At 45.3% G+C, this 15,299-nt stretch overlaps 1 protein-coding gene across 2 annotated transcripts in view; it reads right to left on the bottom strand.

Annotated features, from left to right (window-relative positions):
• Positions 1–244: 244 nt before the first annotated feature.
• LOC131284959 (stathmin) overlaps positions 245–15,299 on the bottom strand; it is a 32,555-nt gene continuing 17,500 nt past the window's right edge. Inside the window, exons 3-6 of one of the 2 annotated variants that reach the window (XM_058313819.1) lie at positions 3,563–3,918; positions 3,261–3,410; positions 1,364–1,519; positions 245–382 (exon numbers count right to left, since the gene is read on the bottom strand). In XM_058313819.1, coding sequence (XP_058169802.1) covers positions 305–382; positions 1,364–1,519; positions 3,261–3,410; positions 3,563–3,918 — 740 coding nt within the window. In that variant the 3' untranslated portion in view covers positions 245–304. The remainder of the gene's footprint in view (positions 383–1,363; positions 1,520–3,260; positions 3,411–3,562; positions 3,919–15,299) is intronic. The other variant, XM_058313827.1, reaches the window with a different exon arrangement.

Here is a 15,299-nt window from a genome sequence, read left to right as displayed (position 1 = left end):
AAGTTCTTGTTTGGATTCCACAAAATTCTACTATAGCGGTAATCGCCCAAAGTTGGGTCGGTTCAAAGGATCAAAATAATATCAGGACCTCATAGAACAGTGTCCCCTGCTTCGTGGCAGAGGCCCCACATCTTCATTACCAATGGCCGGCCACCACACTACGCCAGAGTGTTCAACAGTTCTTCATAGTTCATCAAACATTTCTCTTCGGTTTCCGTTTGTGTTCTTTTATACTCTAAGTGTTCCACACTAGATCCCGTCCGTACAGAACTCTTCTCGCCCGTTAGCTCCTCCATCTTCCTCTTTAACCGGATGATGCCGTGACGTCGGTCTTTTGCGCCAGGGCCGCCTTGTTCTGACGGACCAGCTCCGCACGTCGTTCCTGTAAGAAACAATCGGGAAACAGAACGAGCATATAAAAACACATGTGACTTAGCAAGTTTGTTTAAGCGTAAGTTTTTTTTAATCCCGAGTTTATATAAGGGAAAAAATAACAACTATGCAAAGGCCTGATAAGACCTGAATGAAGGGGGTCAACACGTTAAGCGCTACGTCGGCCCCATGGGGCCGACAGTGTTCTTCCCCGTAAGCCGGCGTCGGTCTGCTCGGGCCGACAAAGCCCGTTGGGTAGGCCGGCGTTTCTACGAATCGCTGGCAGATCGGGAAGTAGTACAATTTGCGCGTAGCGCTTAACGTGTTAAATCAGCATTTAGGCGGCAAATTTACCATGTTTTTCTAATCCCCTGTACGCATTTTATCATGTTTAATGTAAAAAAATCATTGTATACATGAGAATCTATTCTAATATAAATACGCCATTATTTTTAACACAAATTCATTGCTCTTTGGAAATAAAAAGAAAATGATCCTGTTTGTGCACCATGTCTGCCATTGTGATCAACGAAGGCCAGAGTCCTTTAATTAAAAGCAGTCACAACGTTGATAGAAAAGATGAAACGAATAAATAAATGGGAAGATAAATGTCGCGGTGCAGCGAACAAGAGATATGCAAAGCTTTTGTTCCGGAAAACAACGGAATTTGTTGACGACCATCGAGGAAGGCAAGTAATTAAGGCGGTTTGCGCTGCTGAACTTGGCGCTTCAATATTTCCCTTTGTCGAAAACCAGTTTCCAGCCAGCGGTTGGTGCCACCATCGAAGCAAAAAGCGAATACTGCTATCAGCAACGAAACCTTAATGGAGCGTAACATTCAATTTGCTTGCTGAAAACTATAGGTTAATAGAACTGAACATGATTGAAATAAAAGATAGTTAAACAAAATAACGGCCAAAACAAACGGTTAACGGATGGGTGTCGTGTCGGGGAAGCTTAGATACGAAGAGAAAAGAAGGGAAAAACCTACGTGCTTGCGAATGTTTTCCAATTTCTTCTGCAGCTCCTTTTCGCGGTTCTGCTCGGCGGTGGACAGCTTGTTTTCGATGATGCGCGTCTTTTCGGTGGTCTTTAGCGCCTCGATCTGGTCGACGGTGGCGCGTACCTCATTCAACTTATCTGTGTTCTGTGGTGATGATGATTGTTGTTGGTGTTGGTGATGGTTGTGAAAAAGGAAAAACCGGACAGAGCGCGTGTAGGTTTTCCATGTAGACCCGTGGCACACGTCGGAAGGCGATAGAATAACGGTGTGTGGGAAAATGTGTCGTGTAGATGATAATCATGACGATGGAGGTGTTGATGTTGATTGTGGATGGTGATGAAATTGATGAGATGTATTCCCGGAAAATATCGTCCAAATTGTCAACAGATACACCCCCGCCGACGCCGAATGAAACAATAGTACGTTTCAATCATGTGTAATAGAAGAGCGACAAAAGGATAGAAGAATTCGTCAATTAATTAAGCACAACAGAGAGAAAAGGAAATACCAAAACCGTAAAGGGGAAAAGGTCAAATAGGCAATGTAAGTAGTGCAAAAAAAAAAAACACATACAAAACAAACGTGACCAACAGGACGTGCCGCAATGGCGCATGGTAGAATATAGTGACAAACATGAGAGGATGAGTATTGAACAAACGCAAGGACATTTCAAACGGAACACGCGCACGATACGTGATAAACGAAACGGCAGTGCGCGTCCATGATGTCCGAAAATCCACCAAATGAAAACATAGATTCCCACCGAACAAACAAACGTCGTTTACCGACGAAACGACCGTTTGGTAAACATAACATAATAGTAAGATTGATTTTTCACAGCATCAATAGGACAAGAGGAGATGGGGTCAATAGGTAAAGTAGAATGAAAACATCCATCCGGATACCAAAAGGGCCAACATTCAGTGGTCGGAGGAGCACAATCGATTTCCGGCCGAGGGAGGAGTTACGGTGTGCGGTAGGAAAAACCAATCAACCATCCCCGATAAAGAAAGATTAATTTTTCGATTGTGAAAAATGCCCGCCCCAGGCCGATAAAGGTTCGTCGGGTGATAATTTTCGGGTCAGCCGGATAATGATTATCCGGTGGTTTGATAAAGTATAGTGTCCGGCGAACGACGGATGATGAAGAAGATAATGATGACGGAATGGAGATGATATTGTCCACCGAGCGATGAGTTATGAAGTGGGCAAACACGCCGTCCCCCGATCGACGATGTCGACGATGTGTGTGTGGGTCCGTGATAATTTATGCGAACAGCGAGAGTACAGTGTGTATTGATTTCATCGCGGCACACGAAGGATGCGATCCGAGCCCGGGGGAAGTGACGTGCAGGATCGACAATAGTTGAACGTTTGCCGACAGGCGTGAGTACGAGTGTCGTTGTGGTGGTGTATGTGTACGTACAGAAGGGACAGGCGGGCAGGCAGGTGTGACGAGAGGTGTGCCGAATTGGTGCATTGGTTTTGTAGCATCGTGTTGAGAACGTATTACATGAAATAGAAAAGGAAAAAGGAGAAAACAAACATAAAAAACGAGACAAGGAAGAATGAAACAATAAATTAACAACCAACAGAGGTAAAACACACACACACTCGCGGAGGAAATACATGCCAATCAACCAAGACTTTTTAGTGAAATGCATTAATAATACGAGTACTTTAGGGTGTCAGGGGGTTTGGATCTACATTGCCGTTTGCTGGCAGTGCTGATCTCGTGATCCGGTGAAACCCCGAAATGATTGAGAAATACAAGCTTGATTGATTCCAAACTGGCATTGGCATTCCGAGGGGAAAAGGACCATTGCAGGACTCGTCACACGAGATGGTCTCTCTCTCTGTGCGCATGGCGAAGAAAGATACGTACGTGCTCCTTTAGTCTGTCGAGAATTTTCTTGATGTTATCATCGCGCAGCGAGGCAGCGTTTCGCAGCTTTTCCTCCAGATGTTTCTGCAGCTCCTCGACCTTCTGCTGCTCCAAGCTCTGTCGTGTTTTTTCGATATCGGCAGCGTGCATCTGAAAATTGGATAAACAGCACAAAGATGATTTCATCTATAAACGGTCGGATCTTTGGTTAGGATCTTAAGTGGTGGTCAGCAAGCGGCAATCAGAAAGCCATCGCCATTGGACAATCGGAGCCTAGTTAATCTGGACCATCATCAACCTACCTTTAGCTTCTCTTTGATTTCCGTAATCTGCTGTTCCCGCTTTTCCTCGTACTGCTCCATCTTGGTGTGCAGCACCTCCTTGGCGTGCGTCTTGAACTCCTTGTCCAGCTCGTCCTTCTTGCGGCTCGCCTCCTCGATCTTGGCCATCTTGGCCGACCAGTCCGCCATCTTCTTCGCCTCGAGCGACAGCCGGCGCTCCTCCGCGGCCTTCAGCTTCTCCTCGATCTCCTCGGCCGACACGTTCTTGCCCGGCGCGGGCGGTATCTTCGGCAGCGCCACGTTCACGGCCGGCTCGGCCAGGATCACTTCGTAGCACAGGCCACCCTTCGACTTCTCCTGGCAACGGATTTCAGTAGCTGGAAAGGGACGAAGAAGAAGAAGAAGCACAAAAAAGTTAGATGATCATATTATATATTTATTTTAAAACAACGTCTCAAGCGTGGGGGCTTAACTTAAAATGAACTCCTTCAGGGTGACATGCCGCCGGGTAGTTCTCGTCGCATCCCGGTAATGTATCGATCGACACTGCGCCCCGGCGATTCGGTGGACAGCATATTTGCCCGAGCCCGCAGCGACACGACGGGTTATGCATTATTTATTCGCAACTTCCCTTTCCCTCCGCCTGTCATCGTTAGTCAAATATTTGTGCGACCCAAAAGTACCCCCGCGCGCTTTTCAGCAGAAGCTCCAGCTCACTGTTTCTTTTTTTTTGTGTCTTCAGCAACTTCTCCTGCCGGCCAACCACCCAACAAAGCATGATCTTGTGAACACGAGCGAAGCGATGACGAAATTCAGTTTGCTGCTGCTGTTGGTTCGACACCTTTTGCCTTGTCAGGGATACGCGAGGACGACGACCAAAGGACCCATCAATAAAACCCGGGTCGTGAACAAAAACAAAAAAAAGGGCAAGGAGTTGGAAAAATATTTTCCAAGCTAAATAAAAGGAATGTAAAACCGTCACACCGACGGAGCGGCCCGATCGATGCTCAATGTAACGTGAGAAAGGCGGCCAGAAAATCGACCCAAACCAAAAACGCAAACCAGAAGTACAGCACAGCGCCGTAATTCGATAGGTTGGACAAGGGGTTTTGTTGTGTACTTTGCGGTTTATATTTTGTTCTTGTTTTGGCTTCCGAAACCCTTCGCCGATTCGCCGAGCAAGACCCCCTCCACTCACACGGGGTCGTATGAAAGAACATCCAAATTGGTGAGTAAATTTAGCTTACCGAGTCAATTTCATTTCGTTCTAAACGAAACGTCTTACCCCCACCACCACCTAGCTTCTGCTTCGTCTCCTTTCTTAAACGGAGGCACTTTGTCAGAACAGAAGCCTAATCGAGTGAACGATCATTGGCCATGTCGACTTTCCGCTGACATTCGGTTCCGTTCGGGCAACTTTGACGTATTGCTATAAATCAAGTCATTATACGGCACCGGGGGTGGTGGAGGAGAAGATGATCCTTTCGAGGGTTGCCACAATGCCTCGGGCCGGCGAATGACACGGTTTACAGTTTCAGAATAGATGAACTATCGCAATTCATTCCATCCCTCTGTTCACGACGAGTCGTCTTTCGCCTTGGATTTGTTGGGGGGGATGATGGTTTACCCTTAACCGTTTAAGAATATTGTTGTGGTGCTACAGTTTAATCGGTTCTCGAAACTATGCGTCAGAACGTCCTTACTGTGAAGGAAAATGGGTCTCCAGGGTGAGTTTATCTCAATTTACGATTATGTTGCCACATAACACGACAAGTGTGTAAACCTCAGCGATCACATGCAGCACGGAAATAATCATTGACGGTCTCGTTTTCTCCATCGATATTGAGAGGAGATGTAAGTTTTGGGTCGAATTTGCAGTCCATTTCGTTTGCACTATGTTCTACGAATGTACTGTTACTTTCCAATGATATAAGTGTATGGGATTGCTCAATCCCGATAAAACTTCTTTTGAACATTTCTTTTGCAATTAACACCTGTATAGTCTGAAAAGTTTTACCTTGAAATGGGCAAAAGTTGATAACGTTATGTCGTCTCTTCCACTTATTTATAGCTCTTCTCTGTTTCGCCATAATTCATCCCTCGAAACCCTGCACGCACGTCGAAAATCCTTGGTGATAGATTCTCCCATTGGAGGATACGAAAAATAAAACCGGAACTTCCACCGACCAGAGGTGGAAAATAGATACGTAGGATTGAGAAAAAAAAATATCGATTTTCCACGCCTCCCCATGATTGGACCGCGACTGGGGGTTCGGGTGTCATGGCAATTTCGCAGCAGCCAAGCCGATGGTTCCACCATCGAAGCGAGGCCAAGCAGTAAGCTCCTCTCGAGCCACAGGAGGAACGTGGTGACGACGCCGTCTACCAACCGGGGAAAGGTTCAAGATGATACTACCTAATCGGCTAGAAGCCGACGCCGAAAAGATGGAGACACGGAAAAGCCGTAGCATCTTTGCGTGTCTGGATACAAGATTGCTTTTTGGCATCGAATATGGTTGAATTAGGGCGCGACATATGTGCCAACGCCCACACGCATACACGTGTTTGTTCTTTTTTTCATGATGCTCGTCGTCTTCTTCATGTTACGCCGGTGATAAACCGAAGAAGGAATAAGAAACATTGGAGACCATGTTAACGATAATGATAGCGATCCACGTGTCGCACACCCGACGGAACCGGGTGTAGTAATAATAAAAGATTACGGATACATAGCGTGTTTTGCCTCAGTCGGGAGGTATCCTTGAGGTTCTACTCCAACGAGATGTTGGATGCCATCGATACGCCGCCAGACGCATTGCTGGAGAGGAAATAAAGCACTGTGGGGGCTTTGGTCGGGCTGCGTATCCTACCCGGTACGAAAGGTACGTGGGCAAAAAGGTAACGACGAAAGGAAGAAAACCGCGTTCCAGAATTCATACATTCTTCACCTTGAGCACCATCATTTTCAAATAGGAATTATTTTCAGGCATCCAATATCTTCATTCCCCAGGTGAATGCTTCAGTTAATTTTTGTTTAAATCAACAGCTAAAAAGAAATGAAGAAATAGTTTAGCGTGGTTAGTAAAAACAAAACTAAAGAACGTTATCCATCCAGATCAGTTCGCAGAGTGTTATATCAATTAATTGTACGTACAACATGGAAAATCGACTCGTCAACAACAGCGACACAAAAAGCTGTGCAATATCCGAATGATCCATTTGCTATACCGAAATCGATAAGAGATTCTATAAATAAAAACCGAGTTCCAGTACAAATATAAATAACGAATCCGTTATCCAAAATATTTTCTCCTCTCGTCACGAAACAAATCCGACGAGTCACAGTGGCAGTTTTCTGCACGATTTAAATTTCCACGCGTCAATCAGTGCGCAGCACAAGCAATTACACTAATCCAGTGGCGGGTGGCGTGTGATTGTATTACTACAACCATAAGCGGGGGTGCAGGCAGCAGCCGTTCGCAGCAAACCATCAATCAACGTCAGTTCGGACGAATTATTTTTCACTTCCATTTCTCCCTTCGGGGCGGGACACTTTCCCTCCCCACACTTAAATAATCAGTGCTCCACCAGCATTCCAGACAGAATCGCGCGTTCAACAGTATTCACAGCGCGCTTTGTTGATTAATTTGTTTTAAATCTTGCGCTTGCAACCGTCGGGTGTGCTCCAAACAGTTGCCAGGCGTTTTCCCTCCGTTGTTGATGCTGAAGCTGCGCTCGGGATGGATATGTCTGGACGAGTAGCTTCTTCACCCGCTCAAAGCCAAAAGCCCGGCGACTCTGTGCTTTTGTTTGCTCCGACACTCTCTGGCTTCATTTTTAGCACAATCAGTTCAGCGAATTCCAGAGCGCTTTATAGCTGAAAGCAGCTTCCCTCCTTGTGGAAGCAATTAAATCCGCAAAAGTAGCTTCTCTAACGGGCGATAAGGGTCTGCGCGCGCTCCACGTTCCGGATCCGGTTCCGGTTCCGCTTCCGCCGGACGGTCGTCATAGCCCTACGAGACTGCGCGCATCTAATACCATCTGCTTTCCGACCGATGGCGTGTGTGTGTGAGTTGCTTCTTCTGTGTAGCAAAACAGGTAAAATAGTAAATGAAGGAAAAACACAAACTGTGCGCATAAAATAACTAGGAGTAGTTCTTCTCCGGGCGGCCCGTTCAGACGAACACAACCAACCAAGCGTCTGGAGTTTTGGCCCCGGTTCGGCCGACCCTTGTGTATATGACGGGCGCACAATCATAAAACGGGCAGAAAATAGCAATAGACTTTTCATTAAATAATAAAAACCTCATCCACAGCAAACGGTTTCACTTGCACAGTTGCGCAGAGTGACGAGGGAAAAGGCAAGAAAGCAGACGAGCTGAAGATGAGCGGAAAACGTGAGATGATTTCCTTTTTGCTCGTCTTACCGTCGTGTCTGGGGCCAGATTTTGTGCCATCTCCTCGCACGCCCACAATTCTATAGCAAAAACAAAACAAAAAACATTACTGTACCATCCAGAGTTTTCAGTATCATTTCTTTACTTAAAAGAGACGGAAAAGGGAAGCGCAACATAGTCTGGACCAGAAACAAAGCTCAAATATAATGTTTTTGCTCACCAACCCGACGCGCTTTGGGCGGACGACAGAGCGCTTTGGTAGGAGTGTTTGGAAAATTTCCTTGCACGCAGACACTGCAAAGCCGAATGCTGCCAAACAACAACTGCCTACTCCATGGGGATGCTTTCGAATTTGTACAAATTGTAAGCCCTCACACAACGGGACGCCAGCGTTTTACGCTCGTAAATGTTACGCCGCTGGGAAAGTGTAGAAGGCCCCGAAAAAACGAAAAACCGACGGGGCTGTTGGTTCCATTCCTTACAGAGTGCATGGAAAACGCTACCCTTTGGGGCACAATCCTTAAAAAAGGGGAGAAAAGAGTCCCAATGGCATCGTCCACGGTACGGGGCTGGATGTGGTGGATGTACCAGGACAACTAAAATACTTCCCCCGCAGACGAAAGAACGGGGAAAATAAGAGGTTTTACTGGTGCTGTCGTTGAGGATAACACCGGAATGAATTGCTGTGCCCACAACACAGGACGACCCTGGGCATTCGGAAGGTTTTCTAGACTCCTCCTTGTAATGGCGCGCAGACACACAAAAAAGGGCTTTAAAATGTACTGGTAGTAAAATTATTTTATCGGTCGATGATTGAGCAGTCAAAATTTTCACTGCGGTTTCATTTAAAGCCAAAACTTTCCGTGCTTTGAGGGGCGTAGAAAAAATATGGTATTACATTTTGTTAAGTGAATGAAGGATCCCAAAACGAGCGCTCTGAAAAAGCAACGGAACGATAAAAAAAATTGTACACTAATTTCTTAAAACCATAACTCTTTAAATAAACGAATTAATAAAATGTTATTTTGCAACAAAGTTATCTACAATGGCTTTTAAATTAACATATAATTTATTGTGTCACTACTTGCCATTCACATTTTATAACAAACTTTTTCATTCATTCATAACAACTTCTCACTTAATGCTAGCCTATCCGGAGAGAGAATAGGATTAAAACAAGTTAGCAGCAAGAAAGGAAACCTACTTTAGTTAATTAGGGCATTACATCCATCGCTGCAGAGCAAAAGAGTTTTCCAGCCTGTCTGTCCTGTATGCAAAGAGTCACAAAACATGACTCTAGCAAAAACCGTCAAAGCCGAGAACGATTTTTCCGTCTGGAGGTAATGTCTTATCAAACTCGCACGATGTAACCTTTTCTTGCTCCGGCAGACAGACTCTGATGGCAAACAATCTTGCGGAATGCGGAACGAAGAAAAAGTGAAAGACATTTCAATTTCTTCATTAGACAACCTCAGGGAAGGAAGGATACGGACTCGAAAAAAAAATGTACGCCCGCCCAACCCTCGCATGAAGTGCGTAATGTTCCGTTGCGAGAGGTTTTTGTCACCTCCATTGTCTCCGGTTACGTGAGGGCACGGGGAAGAAACTTTTGCAGAGGTTGGGCGCGCACACAAGATTATCCGATAAAACTTGAGGTTGTTCTCCCTCCGTCCTCGGTTTTTACGCAAACAAAACTCTTGCGCGCCCTTTAAAAAGGAAGGTAGCAAAAACATGATAATGCGACGCTTTCGCCCGTCGCCTGCAAAACCGGAGGTTTCATTACATTAAACCGAAGGACGAGACAAGCGGAGGAAACTGTTTGCAGAGAGCACAAACAGAGGGTGCCAGAGGGTAGGTGAGTAATAAATTTTATGTATTTTACATGTCGCACAACCCCACTTCACCTTTTCCACCGGCACAAGAGGCTCTAAAATTCTCTAAGTAATGATTATTAGGTCGTTCGCCAACGGTGTCAGATCAACACGGATGTTTTGCCCAAGAAAATCGAGAAGGGGGGCAGGCAGGCAGGCAGACAACAATATAGCGTCGAATTAATTTTTACGCAAAATTGGTTTCGTAAATTCTCGCCAGGGATTTTTCGGTCACGCTACATGGCCCTAATGAGTCTATTCTGCCGGTGCCAAACGTTCCGCCGGATAGGTATCAATTAAGAGCACACACCGGAAGCGGAAGTTTCCGGTCGGAATGGAAAACCCACCACGTGTGGATTTCGAGGAGGACTATCTTTGAATTATTGATTAATCTTCCCGGGGAGTTGTTCAGGTGAAGCAATTAAGGGAGATGATGATCTCAATGGAACTTTGATGAGTTGTTGAAAAGTGTTTTAGTTCCAATTTACGGCTATCGTCTTATTTTCAATCCATGAAATCATCATGAGTAATCTTGAAAATATTCAAAATCAAAAAATCTGATAAAATATCGAAGAAAGTGAGAAATTTGGATATCACCTTAAAAGGATTGCCACGAAAACTAGGGCGTCTGGAGAGGGCGAGTTGTAATATAACCCGACGGCATCTGGTCTTCCGTAGGGTTCACACCCTGTCATAAAGATTATGTTTATTTGTTTGCGTGTCACTTGGTCGAGAGCTTCGTTCCTATGACACTTTCCGGCCGATGTCTTTACTTTACACTTTCCCCAGGCCCAAAACATTTCTCCGAGGGAAATGTTTGCCTCTATTGAAACGACCAAACCGCTTCCGCGGGGTTGGTGAGGGGGTGGGGTGGGAATAACAAACGGAAAACCTCTTTCTTCCGACGATATCTAAATGTGTGTCGATTCACTACAGAACGGCGCTAGTAACAGATATCGAAATGTCCTGCCATTTTCCAGCAACCCCTTGGAGATTGCGAGGAAGCAACAAACTACGTTTTGGAGTGCGTACAGTGGAACAAGTTCCTTTACATCAAGGGCGGCAGATAGAACAAGCGCCTCTTGCGCCACCATCGGGAAGTCTGGCCAAAGGTTGTCGACTCCCTCCCGAAGCCATACAGAAACTGCCACAAAATCCGGGTAGACGAATGAATACAGGATCGAAAGGATGCCTCTCTCCTAATTTGATTCCGCCCCAAATGGTGGCTTCAAAAGATTTCTTCCTTCCGGGCAGCTTTCGCACACGAGTCTCGGATGGATGTGGGCAAAATTTGTGCAACATTATAGGACTAGAACAAGCAGCAGCATCGAGAGGGCTTGTCTGTTACATTGCCGCCGGGAGGAACAAAAATGGGAATGGAATAAGGGCGCAAGGAGAGCCCTTAATCGAATTGCCGACACAATTTCGATTGGCGCAGGCGAGAGGTTGAAGGTTAGCCTATGTTCACAAGCCGGCCCACGTCTTCGTAGAAGAACAAGTTGAAGCCCGACCGAGCATGCCCCCCGATGTCTGTGGTGGCCTCGCGCAGAGAAATTGGTTTAACGCGACCGAACAACAGGAAGAAGAGGCTGCAAACCATCGTCATCTTTCGACTGATTTCTGCAAATACCCCCTGAAGGCACCTCCCGGGAAAATCAACAGAAACGAGGAGCGCGAGAAGAAGAAAACAGTCTAGAACAAATCCTGTCGAAGGGGAGACACCGGGATGTAAACACTCGTCAGATTCATGTCCGAAGACACCTTTTACCTTCACAGCAGGGAATTTCAGCGAAGGGAGAGTCGCAAAACTTTCCACCATCCATGGAGAGCAAGCAGGGCGCCCGGGAATAGCCTAATAAATTTTCATATAAATTAAAGCCGGACGCTTGTACCATACGAAATGAGCTACCGATCCTGCCTTCTCTTCTTTAGATCTGGCGTAAGCATCTTCTTCCAAGGAACGGACCACCGCAGGAGGAGAAGGAAACTAATAAATTAACAAATGCTTTGTTTTAAGACCACTTTTATGGAAGCATGTTTCCATGTCGATAGTCAGCCGCATTCCTGCTACCGATCATTAATCCTGTATTTCTCTCGTTGCCTCTTCCTTGAACCAGGCGATTCTCCCCAACGTTTTCGAGTTTGGCTACAGGCCATCAAACGCAGCAATTGGCACTGCGTTCCCTTGTTTGAGACTGCTTTCACCGACATTAATCTCAAACGGGCGCTGGAAGAAATGGACATTTGGTTTCGCTGTTGTACAAGGGATGCAGCAGAAACTAAAAATTCTCTGCATCCGAAGTAATTGGCTTTACGCCTCATTTGCATAAGGGAGTCGAGGAGTCTACTTTCATTTATCGCTATGCTTCATGTGACTACTCTAGCAACCGACAATTCGAGAATCGATACTTGCGGCCATGTTATGTTGATGAGAAAAGCCAAACAATAGTATTTTTCGATATTCATAAGGAAATGTAAATTCTTGAATAACCCCTCAGGTACTAGTCGCTGTCACTAGTTGTTGAAATGTAAATCTTGATGAATTATTCTATTAAAGCTATCATTATAGTAAAGTCTTTAAGAGCCACAAACATGCGGTTGTCTCCAACTTCAATTTAAATCACTTAATACTGTAGGTGATTGCTACTCCGATAGACCACATCACATCCATCCACTTGCGCAATAATCAACAAGGATTAAAAATTAAATTAACCTAATGCACTCGGCACTCCTGGGAGAGCTGATGAACGTACAGACAGACAGCACATCCTTCTGTGTGTGGAAGAACTCCTTTGCTCCTCCAAACATCACCACCGCCGTAGACAGTCGGCAGTCAAGAATCGCTCGCTGTTCCATTCTTTCGCTGAAAGCATCAACAATGAACGTTACTTCAGAACGGTAGACATTCTGGGGCAAGGATTTTCCATTTTCCTGCCGCTGCAAGAAGCTCTCTTTCTATCATTCTCTCTCACGAGTATATTCGCGCAATCCTATCACATCTTAGTGGGGGCGGGGGTTTCCCAATGGTCCTCAGCGCTACTTCACCACCTCAAGGGCCAAATCTGCACACCGCCAAAGTGTTTACCGTTGGCGGATCGAGAAGGAGCAGCGAGAGGTTTTCCCCCGATATACATGTATTAAATTAAATTACTTCTTGAACTCTAATCTCGCCTGTCAGTCACTCGGTGCGGGAATGGATTGGTTTACCGTGTTTCCGTTTCTATCCTTGTCAGGAGCTTTCTGGAGGATTTACATCCTCTACGAGCAGTCGCTACTATATTCTTCTACCGGTGGTGGATTTTACTCGACTAAAGAAAAAAGAATGTGGTTCGTTTTACTTACTGTAAATTGTTCTTCACATCGTAAACTTTTTGTGTGTTCAAAATAGTATGAATACCAGAAACGACTTTTAAGTGTATCGCTACACTTCCCAGGATACTTTCATTGGCATAATGTCAGGCAACCTTAAATGAAACGATTAGCCAAATGTAATCGATCAGAGCTCGGCAGTAACATGCTAAATGACCCGCAAACTACGGAGCGCTTTAGTTCAGGATATCATCAGCTAACCTCAATATAATCCTTATTAACTTGGTTGTCACATAGCGCTGACCTTTCGATGGTTATCAGAGCAGCAACGACGACGGGTCCATGGCTGGCACCTCATAAAACTATCTCTTGCAGCACTCGGGAGGAAACGGCCAGAAGACCGGCGCACGATAAGAGCGGGAGCATCTAAACTGGGTTCCGTCCGATGTTTAACATCCATTTCGTGTCGTTTGTAAGTTCAGCGGGAAGCACCCAGACAAACATGAACCCTTGGTGTTGTGTGCCCGAGTGTTTTCCTCCGGTTCAGAGCCGTTTTCCGACTGCTGATGACGTTAAGGCCCATTTAATTTTGGACTTACTGCTTTTCTTCCCATACCCGCCACAGAGTGGTCGCCAGGCCAAGCTTTCGTCGGGCTGGATCGAGAGCAAACAACGACTTGATGTCACATTATATAGCACACTACCAGAACAAAAATTAAAGGAAAACTAACTCAGGACATCGGACAGTTTACCTTCTTCCTCATACGGCAGAGAGTCGAGTGGATGGAAAGGCGGACAGTTTGTCCAACTGAATCCTTGGGTGGCGTGGAAGACGCAAGGATACGCGACAACCGCCATAAGCTGCCGCATTTATCTTTCCTGGAGCTCCACCCGCGTTTGTCCACCACGCCCCGTCCGTCGGCCATGATACTAATTTCTGTCTCATCAACGTTTCCTAAAGCATCGAGAAGCCTGCGGAACGGACAGCCGTACGACAGCAGCAAGGCACGAACACACAGCCAGCCAGCCAACGCAAATACTGCGACGCTTAATGCTGCAACGGAGTAAATGGGGAAACTTTTCCCGGCTGACACTCGGACTGACAGTTTGAAGACGATAAGAAAAGGGGAAAAAAATGGTTCCATCGGGTTGTACACCATATTTCGCGGTACTCTCTCACCCTCCGTCGGCAGCGAACCTTCCCCAGGGACACAAGATTTGAACCAAGAGCGCAGCTGTCCACGACTGGCCCAATTATAGTCGAATTGGCCAATTTTACTCCAATTTTTTTGTTTCAGTAAACTCATCAACTCAACACAGGCTACGGGCGGGGCACCCAAACTTGGAAATTACTTAATGCCAAGCTACGGAATGTGTACTTCATCCTTCCCCCGCATCACATGATTTATCCAATTACAGTTTAGTTTGACACAGGCGGTTTTGATTTGACCCCCGAGTCTCGTTAGAAGTCATATTTTTATAAACGACCCGCGTGTGGTATGGAGCTAAAATTCAATCACAAGCACACATTTCACGTTGAAAGTGCGCCATATGTATGCACAAAGGGAAAACAGACATTTAGGCACCAATTATGATGTGTTGATTGAAATAAAGTGTCCATGAAACGTTTCGCCCCAACCTCATAGCTTCACAAAAGGTTAAATTACTTATTTCATATTCAGTTTAATGTCGATTGGCCGGCCGTTAATTATTTATTCTGCTATTTACCATTTGTGTGTGTGTGTTTCCCCCTGTGTCCGATGACCAAAAGTGAGATAATATTTCAGGATGAAAGGTTTTAATGTTTTTTTCCTGCTGTACGATTTGTTTATGAAGATTCATTTCATTTAAATATAAAACATAAATTGAAGAACTTTATTTTCGCGTGCACAATACTAGCTTTTTTATCACAAACGGAGGTTAATGCTACTATTATTTTTTGTACCAATTTTTGCATTCGTGTCTGTTGAAAATTATACTTTCCTGCGATATCCTTTTTCATGATCATTGCAGAAAAATATTAAATTTAATTTTTGTTCGGCTCCAACCGAGCATGAAGGGGTTTGCAAACAATTAAACAGAACTGCACATAGGAAATTCAAACATTGTTGCAACTGTAGAAGATACTTTAATTTTTTCTTGGACTGACTAGAAACGAATGCAAATTATTATCGATAAAGT

This window comes from Anopheles ziemanni, chromosome 2 (genome assembly GCF_943734765.1).
Source record: "Anopheles ziemanni chromosome 2, idAnoZiCoDA_A2_x.2, whole genome shotgun sequence".
Classification (NCBI taxonomy): Eukaryota; Metazoa; Arthropoda; class Insecta; order Diptera; family Culicidae; genus Anopheles; species Anopheles ziemanni.
Note: the sequence above shows the minus strand (reverse complement) of the source record. Positions and strands in the feature narration are given on the sequence as shown.